At 44.0% G+C, this 23,490-nt stretch overlaps 1 protein-coding gene across 4 annotated transcripts in view; it reads right to left on the minus strand.

Moving 5' to 3' along the window:
* Positions 1-23,008, minus strand: part of LOC115529041 (interferon-induced very large GTPase 1) — a 37,904-nt gene extending 14,896 nt beyond the window's left edge. For 2 of the 4 annotated variants that reach the window (XM_030337474.1, XM_030337473.1), the window contains exons 1-4: positions 22,513-23,003; positions 9,205-9,262; positions 7,667-7,927; positions 1,551-1,811 (exon numbers count right to left, since the gene is read on the minus strand). In XM_030337474.1, coding sequence (XP_030193334.1) covers positions 1,551-1,811; positions 7,667-7,927; positions 9,205-9,262; positions 22,513-22,611 — 679 coding nt within the window. In that variant the 5' untranslated portion in view covers positions 22,612-23,003. Of the gene's footprint in view, positions 1-1,550; positions 1,812-7,666; positions 7,928-9,204; positions 9,263-22,512 lie in introns of all 4 variants that reach the window. The other 2 variants (XM_030337472.1, XM_030337475.1) reach the window with 2 other exon arrangements.
* Positions 23,009-23,490: the final 482 nt, after the last annotated feature.

The raw sequence follows: 23,490 nt of genomic DNA on the forward strand, positions 1-23,490 counted from the left end.
TGAATTGGGGGGAAGGAACTTTGGCTTTGACTCCCTCAAGAACTTGAACCCACGACACGGAGGAGAAAGGAATTGTTGGCGGTGAATGTCTCCCGCTTGAGCCCCGCTGAGGGACCACCGCCGGTGGTGGAGGTGCCTAAGCGCTGCCCGGCAACAATCCCTTTCTCCTCATTGTCGCGGTTCAGTCTACTTCACATTGATGTGGACGTGGAAGAACCAGGAACGTTGGAGAACCCAACACGGTCGTTTGAGATTCATAATATCGGCTCACACAGCTTTTGGCCGTGATAATATATATTATATGATATACTGTAGATATCTATGTAGGCTATATGATAATATTTAGATATAGAGCTCCAGGACTCCCGTGTATTCTAGAATATTTACAGAACACGGCTAAAGGCTGTGTGCGCCTCGCCATTGCGATACATCCACTGTAAACAGAGCGCATGGTACCGAAAGCTGCTCAGGGCCACACCCCCACCCTCCTCCTTGACCCGCATCGCTCCTCCTCATTTGCATTATAGCTACAGACACCAAAACAGCGCATTTGGGGGAAGCTCAATGTGCGACTGGCTCGGAGTGGCTGTAACTCTGCAGCACGGCTGAATTTCGGGAACGTCTTTGAATACTGTGTTAGTTGCCCACTAATACCTATATTAAAGAATACATAAAATAGCATGTCATGGGACCTTTAGCTTTAGGATGGGGATTGATCTCATGCTATGAAGCATGTTTACCATTGGAGACCGATACAGTTCCTGATTTGTATTTTTACCGTCAGTAATCCTAATGATACTAAAAGTGTATTGCATCCCAGGCACAAGGTGCCTTATGTCTACTATGCAGAAATCTATGATTTGGATAGTCTGTGAATTGATTTTGCAAGAGTAGTCAAGATGATAATGAGATTCCACTTGCTGTTCGGTTCAAGCCCAGCCAAGAGTAATGATCTTAGTGCCAGCATGATGAACATCTATTGATCCAAAAGTAATTTTATGTCGTTTACCTCGTTTTATGTACCATGAATTTTGTTTATTAAGGCCCCTAGTAATAGTAGTAATATTCCTGAACTTGACTATGGGCCGATACCGAGAATATACCGATAAAGCATCTAGCATTTTAATAACTATTAGCACTTGTTCTTATTGAAGGGTACTTTTTCGCTGACAGCACTGTATAGTCGGTTCACCTCCTGTCGACAAAATTTACTTTCAGAACTACATTCTTTATATGCATAATTGTAATAATTAATTTATAATCTTGTAGTTAAGCGTCCATCCTTTTTCCGACTCGGCAGCTCGAACCCACGTAGGTCGGAGATGACACGTTTCCCCTTCTGACTTTCCACCTCCAACTTACGTACTATTATGAATGTTGTTTATTAAGGCCCCCGGTAATAGTACTAGTGGGTGTAGCTATCTTACATTGCCAGTAAATAGGAATTTAATTGTAGCTTAAAGTAGAGGGGCGAGTCCGATAACAAAAAGCAAAAAGAGAAGTAGGTAACTTGTATGAAAAGGTTTTAGTAGCTTATATGAATAACTCACCTGTGTGGGCAGATATCAAGGCAGGCTGGCTGACTCCTCCGCTTTTCAGCTGGGTTTTAATTTGGAAGTCATACTTGAGCCCTGGCTTCAGATCGGAGAATGTCACACTGTCTGAATCTGTTGTCTTCTCTTGGTGCGTCTCTGAATAACAGAAACAGGTCACAACATAGCCCCCCACCTCACCAGCAGCTGTGTCCCATATAAGAGACACTGTACTACTGCTGACATGGGAAACTTGGACATTTTCTGGAGGAATGGCCTCTGTAAAAGATGAAAAACAGACAAGCATATTCATGTAGCATGTATCAATGACGACGAAACAGAAGCTGATTTGTATGTTTTCGTCAGCAATCCTAATGATACTAAAAGTGTATTGCGTCCCAGGCCAAAGGTCCCCGAGTCTACTTTGAAGGAATCTGTCAGTGCGTTTACATGACACTCAAGAAAATCAAAGGATTGGCCAAGTCCAATTATGATTGGATTACTAAAATACATGTATTCACCTTAGTCAGACTAAAATCGAATCGAATAAGGTTACTCCTAGTCGGATTAAGACCCCTAGATTATTCGATTGATAGTTGCATTAAGCGTGCATGTCTACGTTCAATTCGATTTGATTTTGCGCCCTGCGCATGCTCGAGATCTTTGCCTGGGGCAGAGAAGCAGCGATTTATTTAAAAAGGTTGAAAAGAAGATGGAGGAAGCCGGTGTCGTGCCAATGTAGTTACCCCCTATAAGCAGTGTATCATAATCAACATGCATTCAGTACACACTACGCCTCTGTTACTAGACTAGCGTAGGAGTGTGTGCTTGTATGTGTGTGAGTAACCACAGCAAGTGAGTGGACGAGCAGGAAGAGCGAGCGGTAGCGTGTGTCAGTTTAGTGAATGAACGAGTCCGGTTGTGTCTGTGCAAACGTGTACTGTAAAGTTAGTGGAACTACGAATTAAGGACCCTGCCTGTCAAGAATCAGTGGCCGCCTCATTCCGACCAATAAGCAGACCCTGTGGCGGTCAAAGTGAAGGGTCTTACCCCCTGGAGGGACGTTCCCCTGGAGGGAACGTCTCTCCTGTGCTCCTCGACTACGATCTGGGAGCCGACAGCTGGAAAGGTGTTACACTTCGATTTCACCCAAGGCTGAATTAAAAGTACATGTTTTTCTAAATGTTGGTAATCATCAAGGTTGTAAAGTAGTAACTTGTAAGGTAGTAAAATTTAAGTCAAAAAGTTTTTTCTTCTGACGTGTTTACTATCTTCATTCATTGCGCCGCGGCCGAACTGACAGGGATATTCTCTGATATTATAAATCTTAGAGACTGCGTCGGGTTCTCCGACTCAGCAACAAGTAAAGACTCGTAGTAGGGGTCATCTCGGCTATGGTGTAGAAGGAATTAGCGAAAAGGAACTTTGACTCTCTGAAGTCCAGATTGAAACACTACATGGAGGAGAAAGGGGTTGCTGCAGTATGTGGACTCCCGGAGAAGCTGCTCCGCCACCACCGGAGGAGTCCGCATACAACCTAGAGGTCGGAACAATGGAGCGTCTGAGAAATGACATGGAACCAAAGTGAACTGACAGCTGTCTACTGGAAACATCTTTCTCGAATGCCGCCTGGGTTTGTTGTTGCTAGTTACGTAAAGAGGTCAGCCGGTGGCTCTATTAGTTGAAATGGGTACAGCGCCACCTATCGTACCGGGGCATGACTTGCGCAGCTGGCTCTAATACCACTAGTTGAAATGGGTACAGCACCACCTATCGTACCTGGTCATGAAATGCTTCGGCCAATGAAACGACTTTCTCAGCGCCGTGTATACTCGGACAATTGCAGTTGTCGGATTGAGGAGCAATCAAACTATGGCTTTAATCGGATTAAGCTGTGCATGTAAACGTACTGTGAGATGTGGATAGTCTGTGGCTTGGAAGGACGAACGCACCTAGGTAGGAGATTTCCCATTCCAACTTTCTAACTCCAGCCATTTTCGAACGCATCACACCACATGTGTTTGTGATGTTCTTTGCCTGTGTAATAAATGAGCTAGGCATGTTATGCATTTGATCGGTGCATAAACTTGCTTACTCCCCGATACCCGATACTGGATTTTAGGCAGTATCTGAGGAATTTCCGATACTGATATCGGTATCTTTGAAGACTGAGGTAACATTTACATTTTAATATGTATCGCATCATGGATGACAACCTCTAGTGGCCATGGAGGTGAAAAGCATAAATCACATACGATTTATGCTGTAAGGTCTTTTCGAAATTAACATGAAGGTAACTTGAAGTAATAACCACCTCCACTTGCAGAAGGCATCGTTTGTAAATGAAAGATCAATTAATGGTTGTGAAGACACATTTAAATTTTATTTGGTGCTTTAGAACAGCGGTCCCTAACCCCCGGGCCGCGGACAGGTACCGGTCCGTGGGTCATTTGGTACCGGTCCGCAGAGAAAGATTATTTATTTATTTTAATAAAAACAAAGAAAACAACATTATTTCCGTTCTGTTTTTGCAGTGGTGGGTAGAGTACTGAAAATCTATACTCAAGTAAAACTACAATTACTTCCATCAGTGAAAAAGACATCATGTGTTATAGTGAGTGAGTGAGAGAAAGAGATGCACTTAAAACTCTTGCTTCATTTTGTGTATTGTTCACTAAACATACATAGAACAATACATACAACAAAAAATTGTATTTAATTTCAAACAAATTTACACTAAAAACGTAAATTAATTTCAGCTCTGTTGTGCATATGACAAAAGTGAAAAAAAAACGTGAAAAGTACTCGTTACCCGAAAAGTACTTTTTTACTCGTTTGTTTACTCACTCGTTACTACCCACCACTAAACAGTGAACAATGTTTTATTTAGAAAAATGACCGGATTCCCTTTGTTACATCCATGTATGAAGCACTCTTGTCACTTGTCTCGGTCATGGTGTCGGTGCGTGCGATCCGTTGCCACTCAAATTCAACCCAGCTAGCAAAATGAGTAAAAAAACAAACGTCGTTGGAAAATTTCTTTGGGAAGGGGAAAAGGCCCAGTGAGGAGACGGGATAAGAGCCTACGACTTCCAAGAAAAAGAAAGCTGCATTTAACAGACAATACCAGGAGTCCTACTTAAAATATGGATTTATTCCGACAGGTGATTCCCGTGCACCAAGCCCGCTCTGCATAATATGCAGCGAGCGGCTCTCTAATGAAGCAATGAAGCCTTCAAAACTGCGTCGCCACTTAGAGACCAAGCACCCTGCATTAAAAGACAAGCCTTCAGAGTATTTTGAAAGAAAAAAGCGTGAACAAGAAGGACAGAAGCAATTACTGAGGGCCACCACATCAACAAATGCGAGGTCACCGAGAGCATCATACTTGGTGGCTAATCGTATCGCTAAGGCTAAGAAGCCATTCACCATTGGTGAAGAATTGATCCTGCCCGCCACTAAAGACATTTGCCGTGAAATTCTAGGAGAGGATGCGGTTAAAAAGATAGCACAGGTGCCTCTTTCGGCTAGCACTGTCACTCGGCGCATTCAGGAAATAGCAGAGGACATTGAGACACAATTGTTGGAGAGGATCAATAAATCACCGTGGTACGCACTCCAGGCTGACGAGTCTACAGATGTTGACAGCAAGGCAATACTACTTGTTTATGTGCGATATCTTTATCAGGAGGATGTGCATGAGGATATGTTATGTTCACTATCGCTGCCAACCAAAACCACAGCCGCAGAACTATTCAAGTCGCTGGATGATTATATATCAGGAAAACTGAAATGGTCCTTTTGTGTCGGCATATGCACAGACGGAGCTGCTGCCATGACCGGACAGCTGTCTGGTTTAACTACTCGGATTAAGGAGGTTGCACCTGAATGTGAGTCTACGCATTGTGTCATTCACAGGGAAATGCTGGCTAGCCGAAAAATACCTGCAGAACTTAACAGCGTATTGAATGATGTTGTTAAAGTTATTAACCACATCAAAGCACACGCCCTTAACTCGCGCCTATTCGAGCAGCTTTGTGAGGAGATAGACGCGGAGCACAGACACCTTCTCTTACACACAGAAATAAGATGGTTATCCCGAGGGAGATCGCTGGCCAGAGTGTTTGAATTACGAGAGCCGCTGCAGAGATTTCTCTCAGAAAAAATGTCACCGCTGGCAGCACATTTCAGTGACGAGGAATGGGTCGCAAAACTTGCTTACTTGTGCGACATATTCAACCTGCTCAATGAACTAAATCGGTCACTTCAGGGGAAAATGACAACTGTCTTCCAGTTGGCAGATAAAGTAGCTGCATTAAAAGCCAAACTGGATTTGTGGGGACGGCGCGTGAACAGAGGCATATTTGACATGTTTCAAACATTCGCGGGGATTTTGGAAGAGACTGAGCCCGAGCCTTCATTCACCCAGCTGGTGCACGATCACCTGTCTATGCTTTTAAATGAGTTTGAGCGCTACTTCCCAACCAAAAAAGACCCACGAACTGCCAAGGAATGGATCCGCAACCCATTTGTCAATAAACTAGGGGAATCCAGCATGTCGATGCAAGAAGATCAGCTGCTGGAGATCGCAAATGACGGCGGCCTTAAAAGTATGTTCGAAACAACCACTCTGCCTGTGTTCTGGATTAAAGTCACAGCAGAATACCCTGAGATCGCCACAACAGCACTGAAAACCCTGTTGCCATTTCCGACATCCTATTTGTGTGAAGCAGGATTTTCTGCAGTGACGGCAACCACAACAAAATATCGGAGTAGGCTGGACATAAGCAACACACTTCGGGTGTCATTGTCTCCCATTATTCCTAGATGGGACCGTCTCGTTGCAGGGAAACAAGCTCAGGGCTCCCAACGATTTAGCAATAGGCCTATAGTGAGTTGTATTTTTCATGCACTTTATATTTGTTTTTGTGTTGTGTCGTATTTTGAAGGCATGTTTAACCGTTACCATAGCGACCAGAGACTGTTGGGGGCAGAGCCGCAGTTATTTACTCATGTTATGTTGTTTGCACGATGTTACGAGGGCGCTGCTAATAAAGTTGCATAAGAGTACACAGTTGATTCACGTTTATTATTATATTTAGAAAATACCAGTTTTTATTTTATTTTGTTTATTTATCCGCCGGTCCGTGAAAATGTTGTCTAACATTAAACCGGTCCGTGGCGCAAAAAAGGTTGGGGACCGCTGCTTTAGAACACATATCAGCGGACAGCGGATGGGTTTCACTATGTATGAGGCCAGTTTCATTTGTGATCAGGCCGGGCGGCTCTTGCCTGATTGCGGCACGTGAGGTGAGTGAGCACGGTTGACGTGATAAAGGTCTGCGGTTTACGGTCGGGCCATGAAGGGTTTGTGCACGGGAGAACGCGAGATCACGCATTGGTAGGTCATTTATTTTTTGCACCAAGGTGTAGTTTGCACAGTGCGCGGGTTTCTGGCACTTTTTCCCGTTTGTAATGTTTTCCATGCGACAGCGTATTGGACGGCGCAGAGGTCCTTAGTGACGTCTTGCACGTGTGGTGGAGGCGTGCGTGGTTGAAATGTTTGGTGTATGGAAGAACATTAATTATTAGATAACGCACTTTGTGGTGGATATATACCCACTAATTAAATAGTTTAATTAATACAGATGTAATTGGTGATTGATGGTGATATTGTCTTTCATGGTGTATATTTTATAATATTATATATTATATATTGGGAGAACCTATATAGAGAAATTGTAATTATATAATTTTATGTTAAAATTATATAAAGTTTATGATAATATCTAACTGATTTATTTGGATTTGATTTAAATGTTTGATTACACATTTTTTTTGTTTTGTATCAATAGGTTTTCAACCCAATCCTAATTCGAAATGCTTGTTGCACAATGCATGTTCAATCAAAACAAGGAAAAGGATTTGAGCTGTCCTGCGTCCTCTGTCTAATCCATGCCATTTCAAATTGGGCAAGCACAAAAAAAAAAAGAAGATAATTTGACAGTATCGGAACAACTCTATATAGAATAGGAGTTTTTAGGAGAGGGGAGAGTCTGATAACAATAAGCAAAATAATCAGTACGAACCTTGTATAAAAAGGTTAGGGTTAGTAGCTTAAAAAAATAGCTTACCTGTGTGGGCAGATGTCAAGGCAGGCTGGCTGAGTCTTCCGCTTTTCAGCTTGGTTTTAATTTGGAAGTCATACTTGAGCCCTGGCTTCAGATCGGAGAATGTCACCCTGTCTAATTTAGTTGTCGTCTCTTGCTGTGTCTCTGAATCACAGAAACAGGTCACAACATAGCCCCCCACCTCACCAGCAGCTGTTTCCCATGTAAGAGACACCGTACTACTGCTGACATTGGAAACCTTGACATTTCCTGGAGGAATGGCCTCTGTAAAAGATGAAAAACAGACAAGCATATTCATGTAGCATGCTACCTACTGGTTGATTCAGTGTTTACCTTAAAGGTTGGGTATGGAATTCTCTTTTTTGGCCATTTCTGCAAAATTACTTGAAATCCTTATCATAACCCAATTACAGCCACTGAGTTAGAAGTACTGACATGAAAATTAAACAAGTCAATCATCTGTGGAACGGGCAGGGCTCGAAAAACTCCAGCCAATGATTTCCAGACCCACCGAGTGGCATTGGACAGTAAGTACGTCAATCAAACGGTCGTACTGCTCTCCCGCTCCCCGCGCGACCCCTTCGTGCACGTACTCAAAGCTCGTGAACCAGAGCAAGATTCTGTTTGTTGTTATCGTGCGGTAGCTACTGAAGCTAGCTAACTAGCTAATGGCTCGCTCTCGCGCATGATTGCACGTCCATGTACTTGGAATGGGTGGAGTCAGAGTCAGCGTTGAAGGAGAGGGGGTAGCCCCATTTGAATTGTGTATTTTCTAAATCAGCTGGCGTTTCGCAAATCCCATACCCAACCTTTAAGAGGGGGATTGATCTCATGCTATGAGGCACGTTTACCATTGCAGACTGATATAGAACCTGATTTGTATGTTTTCAGTCAGTAATCCTAATGACGCTAAAAGTGTATTGCGTCCCAGGCCAACGGTCCCAGATGTCTATTTTGCAGGGATCTGTGATCTGGATATTCTGTGACTTGATTTTGCAAGAGGAGACAAGATGATAATGAGATTCCACTTGCTGTTCGGTTGGGGCCCACCCAATAGTAACGATGTTGGCGTTAGTGCCAGCATGATTAACCACTATTGAGGCAAAAGTAATTTTATATGGATTATTTCTGTTTATGTACAATATGAATGTTGTTTATTAAGGCACCTAGTAATTGTACGAGCGTGTGTAGCTATCTTAAATTGCCTTTAAGATAGCATTCCTGAGATTCTATGCTTTTTTAAACGGGGTATGACATGACTATATCACTCAACCTTATGATGCCAAAAATTGACCCAGCATATTGAGTTGTAACGAAAACCAGCCCGCCGGCGGGATTTGACGAAAGTGGTTAAGGACCCTGGTAATAGTACTAGTGTGTAGCTATCTTATATTGTCAGTAACTAAGAATGTAACAGTAGCTTAAAGTAGAGGGGAGATTCGATGAAAGGAACCCCTGTTATCAGTAAAACAAAACGTAAAGGTAAGCTTGTATCTATATACTTGAGAGAATCATAGCATATTATGTGCTTCTAACCTTACCGTTGAGATTTTCGGGTTGATCCATACTGGAAACAGAATCAGAATCATCAGGGATGTCCTTCAATTTAAACGAGAGTGAACAAAAACAATCCATTCAGTTCAATTACTTTGTGTGGCGTATGAACATTAAAAATTAACTGACTCTGACTATCTTTTAGGGCCAGGAACATACATGTATCTTAAATTTGTATATTCGTTTTACTTTTTTTTAAAGGAGACATAATATGGTGTTTTCCCAACAAGTAAACATAGTATTTGAGTTCCAGAAAACATGTTTTTGAGGCTGTTTGCTGGAAATAGCTTTTAGGAAAATAAATATTGTCTACCGCTATTCCCCTTTGTTTCAGTCCCTTCAGAATGCGCCGTTTCTGGTGTCTGTAGCGTTGATGCAAATGAGCTGCTGCCCATTGACCAATGAGCTGTCAGACTGAACCACAGCATGGAGAAGGGGTTGTGGCCGTTTGCTGACTCCTGGAGCTCTATATCTATATTATATAATATAACATAATAATAATATTATATACGGGTATTTATATAATCTATCTAATATCATGGTCAAAAGCTATGTGCGCCTCGGATGATATTATGAATAATAAAGACTGTCTGACGTCTCTGGTACTTCCACAAGTAAAGACTCGTGGGGGATATCTCGGCCATGGTTGAGAAGAATTGGTGGGAAGGAACTTTGGCATTGACTCTCTGAAGTCCATGAACCGCGACATGGAGAAGAAAATAATTTTACTCCGGGAGCTGAACTGTGGGACTGCCTCCGAGCTCCCCGCGCCGGAGCTGCCGGCCGCAGTCGAAGCCGTCCGGCTGCAGTCCGGCAGCTTGGGCGGTGTACTACGGGAGCTGAACTGGCGCCAAAGCTAGGTGGCAGCTCTAGCGGACTAGCAGCTCCGGCGGACGAGCAGCTCCGGCTGGGGTAGCTCGGCGGCAGTCCGGCAGCTCAGCTCCGGGAGTACAATCCCTTTCTACTCCATGTCTCCTCCTCCTGACTTCCCTTCGGCGGCAGCTCCGGCGGGGTGAGCTCGGCGCCAGAGAAAGGGATTGCACTCCCGGAGCTTAGCTGCAGGGCTAGCGCAGAGTTCCCCCCGCCGGAGCTGCTCTTCTGCTGGTTCTCACAATCTTAGCTATGCTCTGATTGGAGGGGAGTGGGGAAGTGGGAGGTAATATTCAAATGTGCACCCTTCCTACGTAGGAGGGGGCGCCAAAACTGACTCGCTCGTTTGGTAGCTGGAGGCGGGCTGCTTCCAGAAATGCGTATCTCACTCAAAAAATCATGTACGGACTCATTTCAAAGTTTGTATGCGTGTGGGAGCACCATCAACCCATAACAACACCCCAAATCCCAGGAAAAGTGCTGTTTTTATAATGTGTCCCCTTCAATGTCCGGTTGTATGAGTGTTTGTATAAAATGAACAATAAAGAATATATCAGTTATATACAAATTGATGAAAACAGCTCTGAGTAAAATTGTTGGTTAAGCTCAAGCTTAACAAGACCAAATTTTTTGTGTTAAGACGTAGTGTTTGTATTGAAGGGCATTAGTGTAAATAAAGTCTTACCAATGTCGGATTGACATGACCGAATTTTGAGTCTCATGTGAGTCTCATTTTGGTACGTTAACACCCAACTGGTCTGCCACAGCCAACGGGTTGTTCCAGTTCTATCTTACAGGGGTGTTAGAAACATTACAGCTCCAAGCTAGTGATGCATCTTTCCGTTTGCGTAGTATGTGTGTAGATGCCCACTAGGGATGGGCATTCGATTAAGTTGTCTTAGTCGATCGTCGGGAGAATTAACGATAAATTAGTCGATTAATCGTTAATATTTTACCTTAAAATTTTGTTCCGACCAAGTATAACAGCACCGGGACTTTTAACTATACATGTATCACTCCGCTGTTTACGTTCTGCTAGCTAGTCCCAGTCGCGGATCCATTTATGTTTGTGGTGCCAAATAAATAATTAAATAAACCAACAAATGTTAACCAATTAATGGTGCTTGTAGAACTGTTGTATAAAAGCAATATCACACTCGAGGTCGTGCTGTTGTAGTGAATATCAGCACAGCTGTCATTATCTTCGGCACAATCACAGCCGTGCTGATACAACGCACTCCCGTGTGATATTACTTAAGTATTTATATGCTATATTCAAAATGAAATGAAAATACATAAGCAGTGTGTTTTCTTAATTGGGATCTTTATTATTAGACAACTCAGTTAAACCAGATCCGTTCAATAGTTATGCGCTACTCTGTCTGCTCTAAGCAACGGAGCATGCAGCTCGAAGCCGATGCTCATAAACAACATAATCATATAAAAAAAACAATCATGTTACAACTTAACCAACCAGTCTACGGATTTTTGTTCAGAAAGATGAGCATGTTGACATGCTCTGGGGACAGACGCGACCGCAGCCTCTGGTGACCGTCAGTCCAGCCGCCGAAAACACCCGCTCTGAGGGGGCCGACGTTGCCGTGATGCACAAATACCTCCGTGCTAACTTGGCAAGGCGGGGGAACAACTTTCCACAATCCAGGGGCTCAGAAAGTTCTTTATTTCTGCTTCGATGCTAACCTCGCCTTGAGTGGTAGGCCTATAGTGCTCCCCAATAAGTCATTTTTTAAATAATAATGGTCCCACACCAGACTTCGCCGCGGCCTCGTCCGCTTCATGATTACATCGCCGTGTTACAATATCCATACTATCCGTACTTACTAGCCTAAGTTTGAGTACGTAGGGCGTTCCGATTCAGATCGAAAATAAGTCTACTGAAAACGGTCAAATCGCGAAGTGTGTGGCGATGTACACTTTTCGTACTCAACGGCAGCCATCTTAGCTACGTTGCGGAAGAGGGCGGAGCCAGGCTGAGCCAAAGTCGGCGCATTTTCCACATAGCCTGCAGTCATTTTGTAGTTTTTATAGCTTTTTATAGCTGCTAGCAGGGGTTAAAATTAACTTTTTTTCACCACCGTCCCGGAAACGTCCCGAAAAACATTTTGAACCGTCCCGAATCGTCCCGAACTTTTCCCATAAATATTTTTTACATTTTGAGTCGTTACTTAGGCCTACTGATAATATATAAAAACACAATACATTATGTTGATGAAATAATATATTTATTTCCAGATGACAAGCAACACCCTCGCAGAACTGTGGTCTATCTACGTGACCACAGTGTGTGTGTGTGCGTGCACATAGAACAATGTGTGACGCAGCGCCACAGAATCAACACCGAGCGCCACAAATTGATTCTGCTTCTTTTTTTTTTTACGTTTTAGCGATTTTGAAATATAAATATCGTTCCGTTCGTACACCCCGCGTAGCAATATTTCTCCCCGTCATTCTCATTCACAGTCGCACAGAGAGACAAGCGCGCATAGGCCTACGTGCCAATGGTGCGCGGGTACACTACCACTTATTGGATAAACCTGCGTATCATGCACACGCACTGACAGCGGATTCGCCCGCTCATCCTCTCAATGCACCTACAAAGGCAAACCCGAAGCAGCAGGAATGTAAAAAGGGATAGTGTATAGAACGCCGGTAATTATCGGGGAAAAAAAGCCCCGACAGGGCGAACTTGCTTCGCCCTGAAGGGGCTTATTTTCAATCATGACCGGCGATGTTCTCTACATATCCCGCTTATTACACGGCTACTTGCCAAAACGAAACAATAACTTCACATGGTGTGTCTTTTTACAATTTATTTGATACCACCAGCATTCTTAGTGTTGATCAGCAGAGAAATAGTCCGCCAAAGACGTTGACGTCGCTTAGCAACCGAAGTCGCTGGGATGACAAGTTACCGGTACTTCCGGAGTGAGACTTCATTAGAGGCGAAAAATCGGTTGTTTTCCTTGACAGCGGTCAATCATACTCATGATTATACTTAGCAACGGTGACTTATCAAATATAATTCACCGCCGGAAGTTGTGAAGGTCCCATTGCAAGCGAACGGAGCGTTCCATGGCATTGAGAAGACCCATGTAATAATTGCAATTAATGTGAAATGCAGCTGCTATGTATATGAAATATATATGAAATTTAGATAAATTAAATTTAGATAAATGACGGTGTTAGACCCCCAGGCCGTTCTGCCGGCGATTTAAATTCGCTCTGCAGCATAGGCTGGAGATCGGGAAGTCTCCCGGTGGGCCGGCCCACCTTTTTTTTTGACTCCGTGCGCAGCCCCGCCTTCTCCAGTGAACCAAGAAAGCCTGACGAACGGGGGATTTTACACCCGCTGTTTCACTGAACAACACAAACGCGAGCGCGCCAACCAATTGAACGAAGCCCTTTCCATTAAATAATTTTTTTCCACCGATCGCGAACATCACAGAAAGAGTTGAAAACTCAAACAGAAAAATGAAGTCAGTGCCCGCAAAATTCTCTTCGTCCCGAAGTCGACCCGAGAGAGAATAAAAATCCTCCCGATGACGATTAATTACGTCCCCGGGACGACGGGACGTCGTTAATTTGAATCCCTGGCTGCTAGGCGTAAAGAGTTCACTGTTCAAAGCGGGATGTTTATTGCGGGGGAGGAGCCGCAAATTTAAATATTGCCCCCGTGTGGTCAAATGTTTAATTGCGCACTGCATTCGTTTAATCGATGAAAAAAATACGTAATCAACGAAATTCTTAACGATCAATTAGTCGATCGTCGTTTAATCATGCCCATCCCTAAAGCCCACATCAGTAATTGATGGACAACGTTAGGGCTGGGCGATATGGACCGAAAGTCAAATCTCGATGTTTTCAAGCAGAATGTCGATATAAGATATTTAACAATTATTCGCCGAAGGCGACGTGAATAGTGGGAAAAAAGCTATTCCCCACGAATCCCCACTATTCACGGAGACTGAAGTGAATAATTGTTTTCGTATATACTACACGTGAACACTTCAAAAATAAATAGGATAACACTTTTGACGGGATTTATTTGTTTTTTTTAAGCTGTTTATTTGTTTTTATTAGACGACCGTCATGCTCATGAAAACAATATCCCGAGTTTAAGATCTCAATCATATTACCCAATATCCTGAGATAGCGAACCAATCAAATTGCGCCATCTTAGGAGGTTCACGTGTAGCATATAATATATATCGATATTTGTTGACGCAAAAACATAGTTGCAGTTGCCGCACTCCAACTCTACGATCTATTTCGGAGGGCTGCATTGCTTTCATTTCCCGCCTGCCTGCGTCGCTGTGCTCGTTATCCTGCCTTGCTGATTGCAAACTCAATCCTAAATTTGGTTGTAGCAGGCCAGGGTAGCTAAACATTTTAAAATGAGTCGGTCAAAAACAGTCAGAGCAAGATGTGGGAAATGCGTTTCCCACAGATTCCATGTTTCGGGCTGAAGGGGATTTAAAAAAGTGACGTGAGTGGAAGAGCGGGGCCGGGGCAGAGTGTGTGAGCCAGAGGCAGAGTGGGATAGAGAAAGATAAGCAGAGCAGAGTCCTGCACTGGTCTTATATTGCAATCCCACAACCGTCCGTACCCGCAATACTTAAATCCACATCCAACCAGTGTTCCGACAGTAGTGCAAGTACCCGCACCCGGAGGAAAATTAGACACATTAGATGGAACGCCGGGGAATTACACTATCTGGTGTCTGACCAAATGTTGTGTGTTAAGGTGCTTTAGAATCATCCACTGTGGATGGTTATAGTTAACTCCTCCGCTCCTGAATATCAGATCTGGCACTGGAGAAGTCTCGCTCGCTTGCAGCGCTGGATGCACTGAGCAGGGATGGTGTGGATAAATCTGGCAATCTGAGCAATATTGGGCAAATGAACGGCCATGCTCTCCCCACCATAACAACACCAAAAGAGTCATCTTTAGGCGTTTTGTGATCAATGTAAGCAGCAACTTCGTCCCGATACTGCGGAGCCTCATCACTGGAACCCTCTACGTCCAATAGTACACTCCGCTGACACTCAAGCTCACTTCTCGGGGGGGGGGCCGGGGGCACTGTTCAGGCACTGCTCTCATCATTTTGAAATGCAGGCATATGTTGTAGATGTGTCACTTATGTGTCAATGATTTATTTTATTTGCACGCGAGGCCTTGAAAATTGCTATCGCAAAACCCGCGACCGATACAGTACATTATTTTTCACCTGTTTCATCCAAATTGTGCGGGTCACCCGTCGGGTACACAAACCCGTGCAGGAATCTGAGGTAGTGATGGGGAGTCGGTTTCCGACGCGAAAGGTCTTTTAATATTTGTTATTTATAAATAAAGTTTGCCTAGGCAGAATGACATGAAGATCTCTGCGCTAAAGGGGCCCCGTGCATGCTATGTCAGTGTTTCCCACAGACCAAGGACCAATGCGTGGTGCGCGGGGGGGGGGGGGGGGGGGGGGGCGGCGCAGCACGGCAGCACGGCGATGCGGCGTAGCACGGCGACGCGGCGTTAGCGCACGAGTTTAGTTTTTACCTGAACTTTTGATTCTGTGACATTCAAGGAATGAATTGCAACAGACAACTAAAGCTGGAGGTTTTTATTTCAAGTACAAATAAACTCAAGACCTACCTGAACCAATAATTAACTTCTTTAGGAAAAATAAATAGTAACAATATACTACTAGGTACAACAAGGCAACTAACTAAAATAATGAATGCAATGCACATATTGTCAGGGAGGGCAGCCGACTGAGGTCTAAGGACATGGAAGGCTCCTAGGATGTCCAGCTCCTGGAACCTCCTTTTCAGTTCTGTCTCCAGGCCAGTAATGTAGGGTTGGATGACCTACAATGAACAGATCAGCACATTTTCTCTACCAGGAACAGAAGGATCGAAATTACTTTCCCTACTCTTATTTTTTTAAAGTTAAAATCTACACTAATCTGTTTCCACCTCACCTGTTGTTTCAGCAACATTTTGTCTGCTGTCCTCCTGGCCTATATTAATCAGTATCTCTCCTGAACAGCCCGGCCCCTGAGAAGCACTGGGTTGTTCAGCACTGTTTGATGCCTAGGAACATTCGAAATAAATATATTATATATTTAATAAACATTTACCAGCCACAGCCATTTGACTGTTCAACTTCATTTCAGACTAAGCTAACTACCTCCTCAAGCTGCTCCATCTCGTCTGGACGAGGCCTTTTTTGGTGCAGAAAAAACTTTTCAATACTCATCTGGATTAAAGCAACAAACATTCAGAGTCACAATAAAATAATATTAAGAATAGAATGTAATAAATGTTATCTATTCTTTTTGATATGGGCCCCGTATAGGCCTATCTAAACTATAACCGCATTTCATCTTAATCGCAGTGTTCGTTGCGTTACCAACGACGTTGTCTATGATGACGGGTGGAGGATGTTCAATATCAATAACGTTGAGTTCATAAAGCTAATGCCTTTTCTGAGTTAACAAAAAAATTGGGCAGATGTGTTAGACCACAGTATGTCATACTAACCTTTGGTAAACTGCAAATGTCGTAGACCGTCTTCTCTGTGCCAAATATATTTTTCCATTGACCTCAAGCATTGCGCGTGGACAGGAGGAGCGGGCGAATCAGCCGTCAGTGAGTGTGCATGTAACTCCGCGTTTACATGCGGACACATCTGATTCGCATAGATGTGGAAGAACAGCTCAATCGGAATAGAAAAGTATCATATATATACGCCTCAATCGGTTCGGAATAGAATTATATGAGGAATAGAATAGGTGGTGTAGTCCGCTATAAATACTTATTCCGATTAGTTTGGGGTTTAACTTGGAGCAGCTGCAGTAGTTCGCAATTGGTCCACTCCGTCTGTACTTTAATGCACACCGAACTTTACCGCTGTCAAGGAAATTGGATTTATTGCCTGATTCACGTCTTTGTTATTATCACTCCGTAGTAGTTACAGTAGTCCGGTAACTTATCAACCCCAGCGTGTCCGGTTGCTAAGCGACGGGTGACATCGGTGGGTTCATGTGTTAGCATCGTCGCTCTCGCTCCGTGTGTGTGTGTGTGTGTGTGTGTGTGTGTGTGTGTGTGTGTGTGTGTGTGTGTGTGTGTGTGTGTGTGTGTGTGTGTGTGTGTGTGTGTGTGTGTGTGTGTGTGTGTGTGTGTGTGTGTACGAGAATGACAGGGAGAACGAGTGCTATGCGGAGATGAATGGACGAAACGATTTTTAGATTTCCAAATCGCGTTATTAAAAAAAAATAAAAAAGACAGAATCAATTTGTGGCGCTCGATGTTGATTCTGTGGCGCTGCTCCACACAATGGTCTATGTATGGGAAACACTATGTGTGTATGCAGTGACTGACTGTCACGTGTATGCATGCAACCAATAAAGTGTGGATAGTAGGGGTGGGAATCTCTTGGCACCTCACGATTCGATTCCGATTATCTGGTCAACGATTCGATTCTGAAGCGATTATCGATGCATCTCGATGCAACCATTTTTTTTATGTAGCCTACATTTCCATGCGTGATTTTCAAAAAAATATCTATACATCTGGGTTTGCTACTCAGAGTTTGCTAATCACTTCCTACTTTTGTGATGATCTTTAAAGACATCAACAGATGAATTAACTTAACAAATAGTCCATAAGAGAGAAAGCTTTGTCACAAATATGACTTTCAATGAACAATGCAATAATCAATGCAGCTTGCATTATAACACAATATGGAAGCATGCAAAAAATAGGTTTCAGTTTTATTTTCTTTCTAATCATTCTTTTCTATGTCATTAAAGGAAAAGCTGCTCTTGAATTAGAAGGAGTGTGTGTCTTGTGTCTGGCTGTGAGTTTGCACGCATGCTATGCGTAGGCTGAATCGCAATCGTGTCAAGACAAATCAGATTGGCCAATACACACTGAAGATAAATTCAATGATTTTAAAATGACAAAAATTATCCCTCTCTGGCGGACAGAATGTTGCAGCAGGCAAAAAAAATAAAATAAAAAACAAACATTTTTTTCAATTTTATTTTTATTTTTTATTCCGATTATTATTATTATTAATTTATCTGCATCCAGACAGAATCGTTCTAGCGAGAATCGCGATGCATCGAAGAATCGATTATTTTTCCCACCCCTAGTGGATAGACACTAGGGGGGCGGGAATGTGCGTTGTAAATGTAATTTTTACTTTTGAATTCTTATAGGATGTAATAAATAATTTAAGAGATGTGTAGGCCTACAAATATACGAATCATAAGTCAGAACGGGCTACATTTGGCTGAATTATAAAAGGTATGAGTGGTATTATGAAGAGCCGTTTGGAAGCCGAAAGAGCCCGATCTTGTTGTTGAGCTGATCCAAATGATCCGGCTCCCTGAATAGAGTCGAAATTCCCATCACTACTCTGAAGCATAGTGAGGAAATAGCAGGCGGCAGGCGCGACTTGGAACGGCTTTTTATGGAGCAAATGCGCTGTAATTTCAACGCTAATTAACTATGTAATAAACTATACATCGATATTTTTCAAATATCGATATACTGCCCAGCCCTACACAACGTGCTCCCTTTCATTGTTGTTTTACATCATTGACAGAAACTCATCACGATTATGTAAGAATTATAAATGGCACCATCCAGAAAACGCACGTTAAACATGCACATTTTCCAAATATTACCACGCAAAATTTGGTCATTAACTTTTCTAAGACGTTATTTCCGCTAATGGTCTTCCATACCATTATGCCTTGTTGAGGTGTATTTTCCCAGACGCTTTTGTCCCCAATGGCTTGCCATACGAGACATTTCAATACACGATTCCAGTTTGGAAGTGTTAACAAGTATAACTTGGTTATGTGGACAACATGTATGTATTTCAGTTGAAAAGTAAAATAAATACACCAAACATTTCAGTCAGGTCAAGAAACAGACCCTTAGGCCCCGTCCACACGAAGCCGAAACGGGCGAAACCGTTACGGTTTCGATCTATCCGGTTTCGAAGTATCTCCGTAAAGACGAAGCCAAGCGAAACCGGATAGATCTGTAGAAACGCTGTAGTAAACATTCCAGGCCCATAAGGGGCGCTGCTTCTGGTACACAAATCCAGAAGAAGAAGAGGCGAGCATGCGCATAAAGGCTGCCCCCCGAACCACTAACAACACAAACAAACAGCTCTTCTACGATGGCGAACTAGATTCTCAATAAATAATGGCTTAGCAACCCAACAAGGGACATGATATGCTGCAGAACGATTACAAGCTTGTAGTCCGCCATCATCTTTTTTGTTGTGATTTCTGAGACTCCGCGGGCTTAAGAGCCATTGGCTAGGAGGTCGAGGGGTGGGGCGATGACGTCATGGTTTGCGGTTTCAGTCGGTTTCAGGCGTCCACACGAAACCAAAACGAAACCGGATAGATTTGAAACCACCTCCGAGGGTGGTTTCAGAAGTTTGCGGTTTCGGTCAGCGGATTCGCCGGCTTCGTGTGGACGGAAGACCGAACCGTACAAGACCTTTGCGGTTTCGCCATGAAATCGGCTTCGTGTGGACGGGGCCTAAATGGGCGTCACGTTAGAACGCAACCTACGTTCTACCCGCAGTCGGCTAAACGTTAAACACAACACAATTATCCCTATTTTGAAAAAGCTTCTGAAAGTCTGTTGCTTTTTTTGTTGCCGAAATAGTTTAGTTCAATAAATATTTGAGTTCTGACAATTGCCATTTTTTAAATAATTCACCAATGCAGTGTTCACGTTAGCCGGCTATAGCCGGACATTGGCCAATTGCACGCACGTAAACGGCACGTAAAAAAATGTAAACGGCCCACATGTCTGAGAAAAAAAAGAAAGAAATTCGCATTTATGTATGAATTAATCCGTAGCATATGAAAACCAGTAGGGGTTCCTGGCCGAGCTCACCAGGGAGGCAAACACGAACGTGCATTCATGAACGCGCGCTGTGCACCCGCACATGCATACACATGTCACTCAGTGGCCACGCTATTGAACGCTGATTGGCTGTCATCACGCAAAATTCGCTTCAAAGTTGAAATCTTTCAACTCGAGCGAATTTGTCGCAGCACAAATCCTTGTGAATGCGCTCGCCTGTGCACGGCGAAAGTGTGGCGCGACAAATCAAAACTTGTCTCAGGTTTTCTCTCACGAAAAATTTCTCTACGTTCACTTTGTATTGGATCTTGTCGCCCCGTCGCGTTTGATGTGAACGCACAAATCTTTCCCGACTGGGCAAAGCTGGCCAAAATCGCCAGTACAATCCCCATGTCCAGTATTCCTGCGGAACGAGGCTTTTCTCTCCAAAACCGGATTAAAACATCTATCAGAAACCGTCTAGCTGAGGAAAAGACGAGGCTGATGCGCATATCGAGCCTTGGGCCGGGGTTGAAGGACTTCACCTTTTCGCGAGCAGCGGAGCACTTCCATGCCATGAAGTTGCGCCGAAAGTAGCCTGCAAGAATTCCAATTATCGAATTAATAATTTTTTACCTGTTTACCATTTTTTTAAGTATCAGTTAGGGATCAGGGGTCAACTTTCTGTAGGATGTCTACAGGTTAAGCCTCCGAAATAGTCTGTGATGCGGCATGCGTGCACTGTAAAAAAAATAATCAATGTCCGCATGCGGACATTGATTATTTTTTACCACATTTTACAAATGTTGACCATATAGTTTTATTGCGGAGGTAAATCGGCTTTGAGAGAAAATTCATGAAATAATGCCGCTTGTTTATGCAAGCATAAGCTAGAACGATGACTGTGTCTTTAACTAGTCTGTGTGTTTTAAAGTACACAGTCGTAAACCACGGTGGAAAAGTGTATGCACAAACTGTAGTGTGTGTGTGTGTGTGTGTGTGTGTGTGTGTGTGTGTGTGTGTGTGTGTGTGTGTGTGTGTTGCTTTGGCAACAAGGTAAAACTTGATAACAGCTGACCTTCGGACCCCAGGGCGCGAGAGCAAGAGGTGGTGACGGAGGCCAGACGCATTGAACGGGCCGCGGATAAAAACCAAACGCAGGATCATTCTTCACCAGTGACGCAACAATCAGTCCTGAAACTATGGTTCGCTCATGGATGTTCAAATCAGGCCAAAAGGTTCTGGGTTCAATTTCCAACCGCGGCCCGTTTAATGTGTCTGGCCTCCTTCACCACCTCTTGCTCTCACGCCCCGGGGTCCGAAGGTCAGCTGTTATCAAGTTTTACCTTGTTTTTTTGTCAACACACACACACACACACACACACACACACACACACACACACACACACACACACACACACACACACACACACACACACACACACACACACACACACACACACACACACACAGTTTTTTCCCCCCATTCGATTTCTGAAATGGTTAAATTGGTTGAACACGTTATTTGAATGACGCTTCAAATAGGCTAAACATCAATATCACGACAAGGTGCGGCGGAAGTCCGCGGCTTTCGGACCCACCCTTGGTCCGAGTGGGACTACGGCAGAGCTTCGATGTAGAGCGGCTCGCTCCCCAGAGCAGCCGCGGAGCACTGCGCCGCGTGATAGAAAGACAACACGAGATCAGGTTGGAGGACACGCTCCTTGTTCGATAGGATGGGCGGTCAAGGATGACGTTTTCAGCAAGAAAAAAAATACCAAAACATCTACATTTTCACAACATTATAGTCCGTTCAATTATTCTTAACATTGTGAGCTAGTGCTGCAGAAGAATGTTGTTGACATATTGTGAGAAGAATAAAGCAAGGTGTTGATGTTCTTCATTTTGTTTTCCTTCAACAGGAGTTGATAAGAGTACCGTTAAATGAGCGGGTAGACAGGCAGTACCAATAAGAGCGGTGGCCTCGTTTACATCTTAAAGATGACCATCCCTAGTGGGGAGGGGCAAGTGAATGAACACCATGAAGGAGTGAAACCCGAAAGGCAGAAATAAAGACGGAATATAATAGAAGAGATGCATTAAGAAGGAATGAGTAATGGGGGAGAGAGGAAGGATGGAATGAGGGTCAAAATGGCACTTCAATCTAAACACCGCGGGTCGGTGTGTGTGTGTGTTCGTGTGTTCGTGTGTGTGTGTGTGTGTGTGTGTGTGTGTGTGTGTGTGTGTGTGTGTGTGTGTGTCCTCGTGCCATGGTACAACCACACGCACAACCAAAGTGCAAAGAAGCTCTTCCGTGCATCTGGCCCCCGACCAACAAGGCGAATCACATTATAGTTTTCCTCAAAACATCGGTACAAGTGTCATTCGGACCGATTTTTCGGAAATAGTTTTGTCTACTGTAGCCCAGAGTGGTAGCCCTACGCTGTGAAAACATCACGCGTGCGTGCGTGCATGCGTGTGTGTGAGTTCGCGGCGCCCGTGTGTGTGTCTGTGTATGTGCTCCGCTCTCACCTCGTCCCATTTGATAAACTTGCTCCCAGTCTTCAGCAGCTCGTGGACGGACACCGGTTTGAGCTGCAGAGCGTGCACCCCGGGCTTCGCCCCGGCCATGGCTGGGGACGGTCTTCCCGGGTGCCAACGCCTAAACCTCGGCCACAGCCAGCAGCGAATCCTCGGGTCGAAAATGCAAGTCGCCCCGTCGTCCTCCTCCTCCTCGTTTCGACTCCGGAATCCTTCTTCCGGGGAGAAAGTTAATTAGCCTAGATACTTTAGGCGGAGCTTGTTTCTCTCCGTCTCCCTCCCCCGCACACGTTGAACACGAAAGAGTTCACAGCTAGCACCCTAAAACCCGCGTTATCGAACGGCCACTTGACGGAGAGTCCAAAGAGCTCCGGGAGGACTCGGAGTGTGAAAGCACGCGAGGGACGAGACTCCGCTGGGCGCGTCACCGCCACTGTCCTGTCTTGTCCCCGTGCGCGCGCTTCTTGCGCCTGCAGGCAGTCCAGTCCGCGGTTTATTCGAAAAAAATTTTTTTCCCGAGAGTTGTTTATTTATATTTCCTGCGATCGCACACGAACGAGCAACCGGGGAGAGAGTGATCTTTTCCTTCCTTCCTCCTCTCCCATCTGTTCTAAACGGTTCGTCCCCCTTCTCTCTCTCTCTCTCTCTCTCTCTCTCTCTCTCTCTCTCTCTCTCTCTCTCTCTCTCTCTCTCTAATAATCCATAATAGCCTATTATGTATACGGCTCCAGGTTCTTATATGCCTAAGGCACAAAAGTGATTTGTCAACATTACAGTGAAATCCCTTGGGTGGAAACGATAAAAAGCAAATAGTATCTTCTGTCTTAATCTTTAACGTAAACATTGACTTTTGATTTTCTTGGCTGTAAATGAAGTGTTTATAAATAGGTTTAACAAAGTTAGTTAAATACACTTTTGGCCTGTATTCCATAAAACACATGTCTATTGATTATATTGAATACTATTGTC

This window comes from Gadus morhua, chromosome 17 (assembly GCF_902167405.1).
Source record: "Gadus morhua chromosome 17, gadMor3.0, whole genome shotgun sequence".
Lineage (NCBI taxonomy): Eukaryota > Metazoa > Chordata > Actinopteri > Gadiformes > Gadidae > Gadus > Gadus morhua.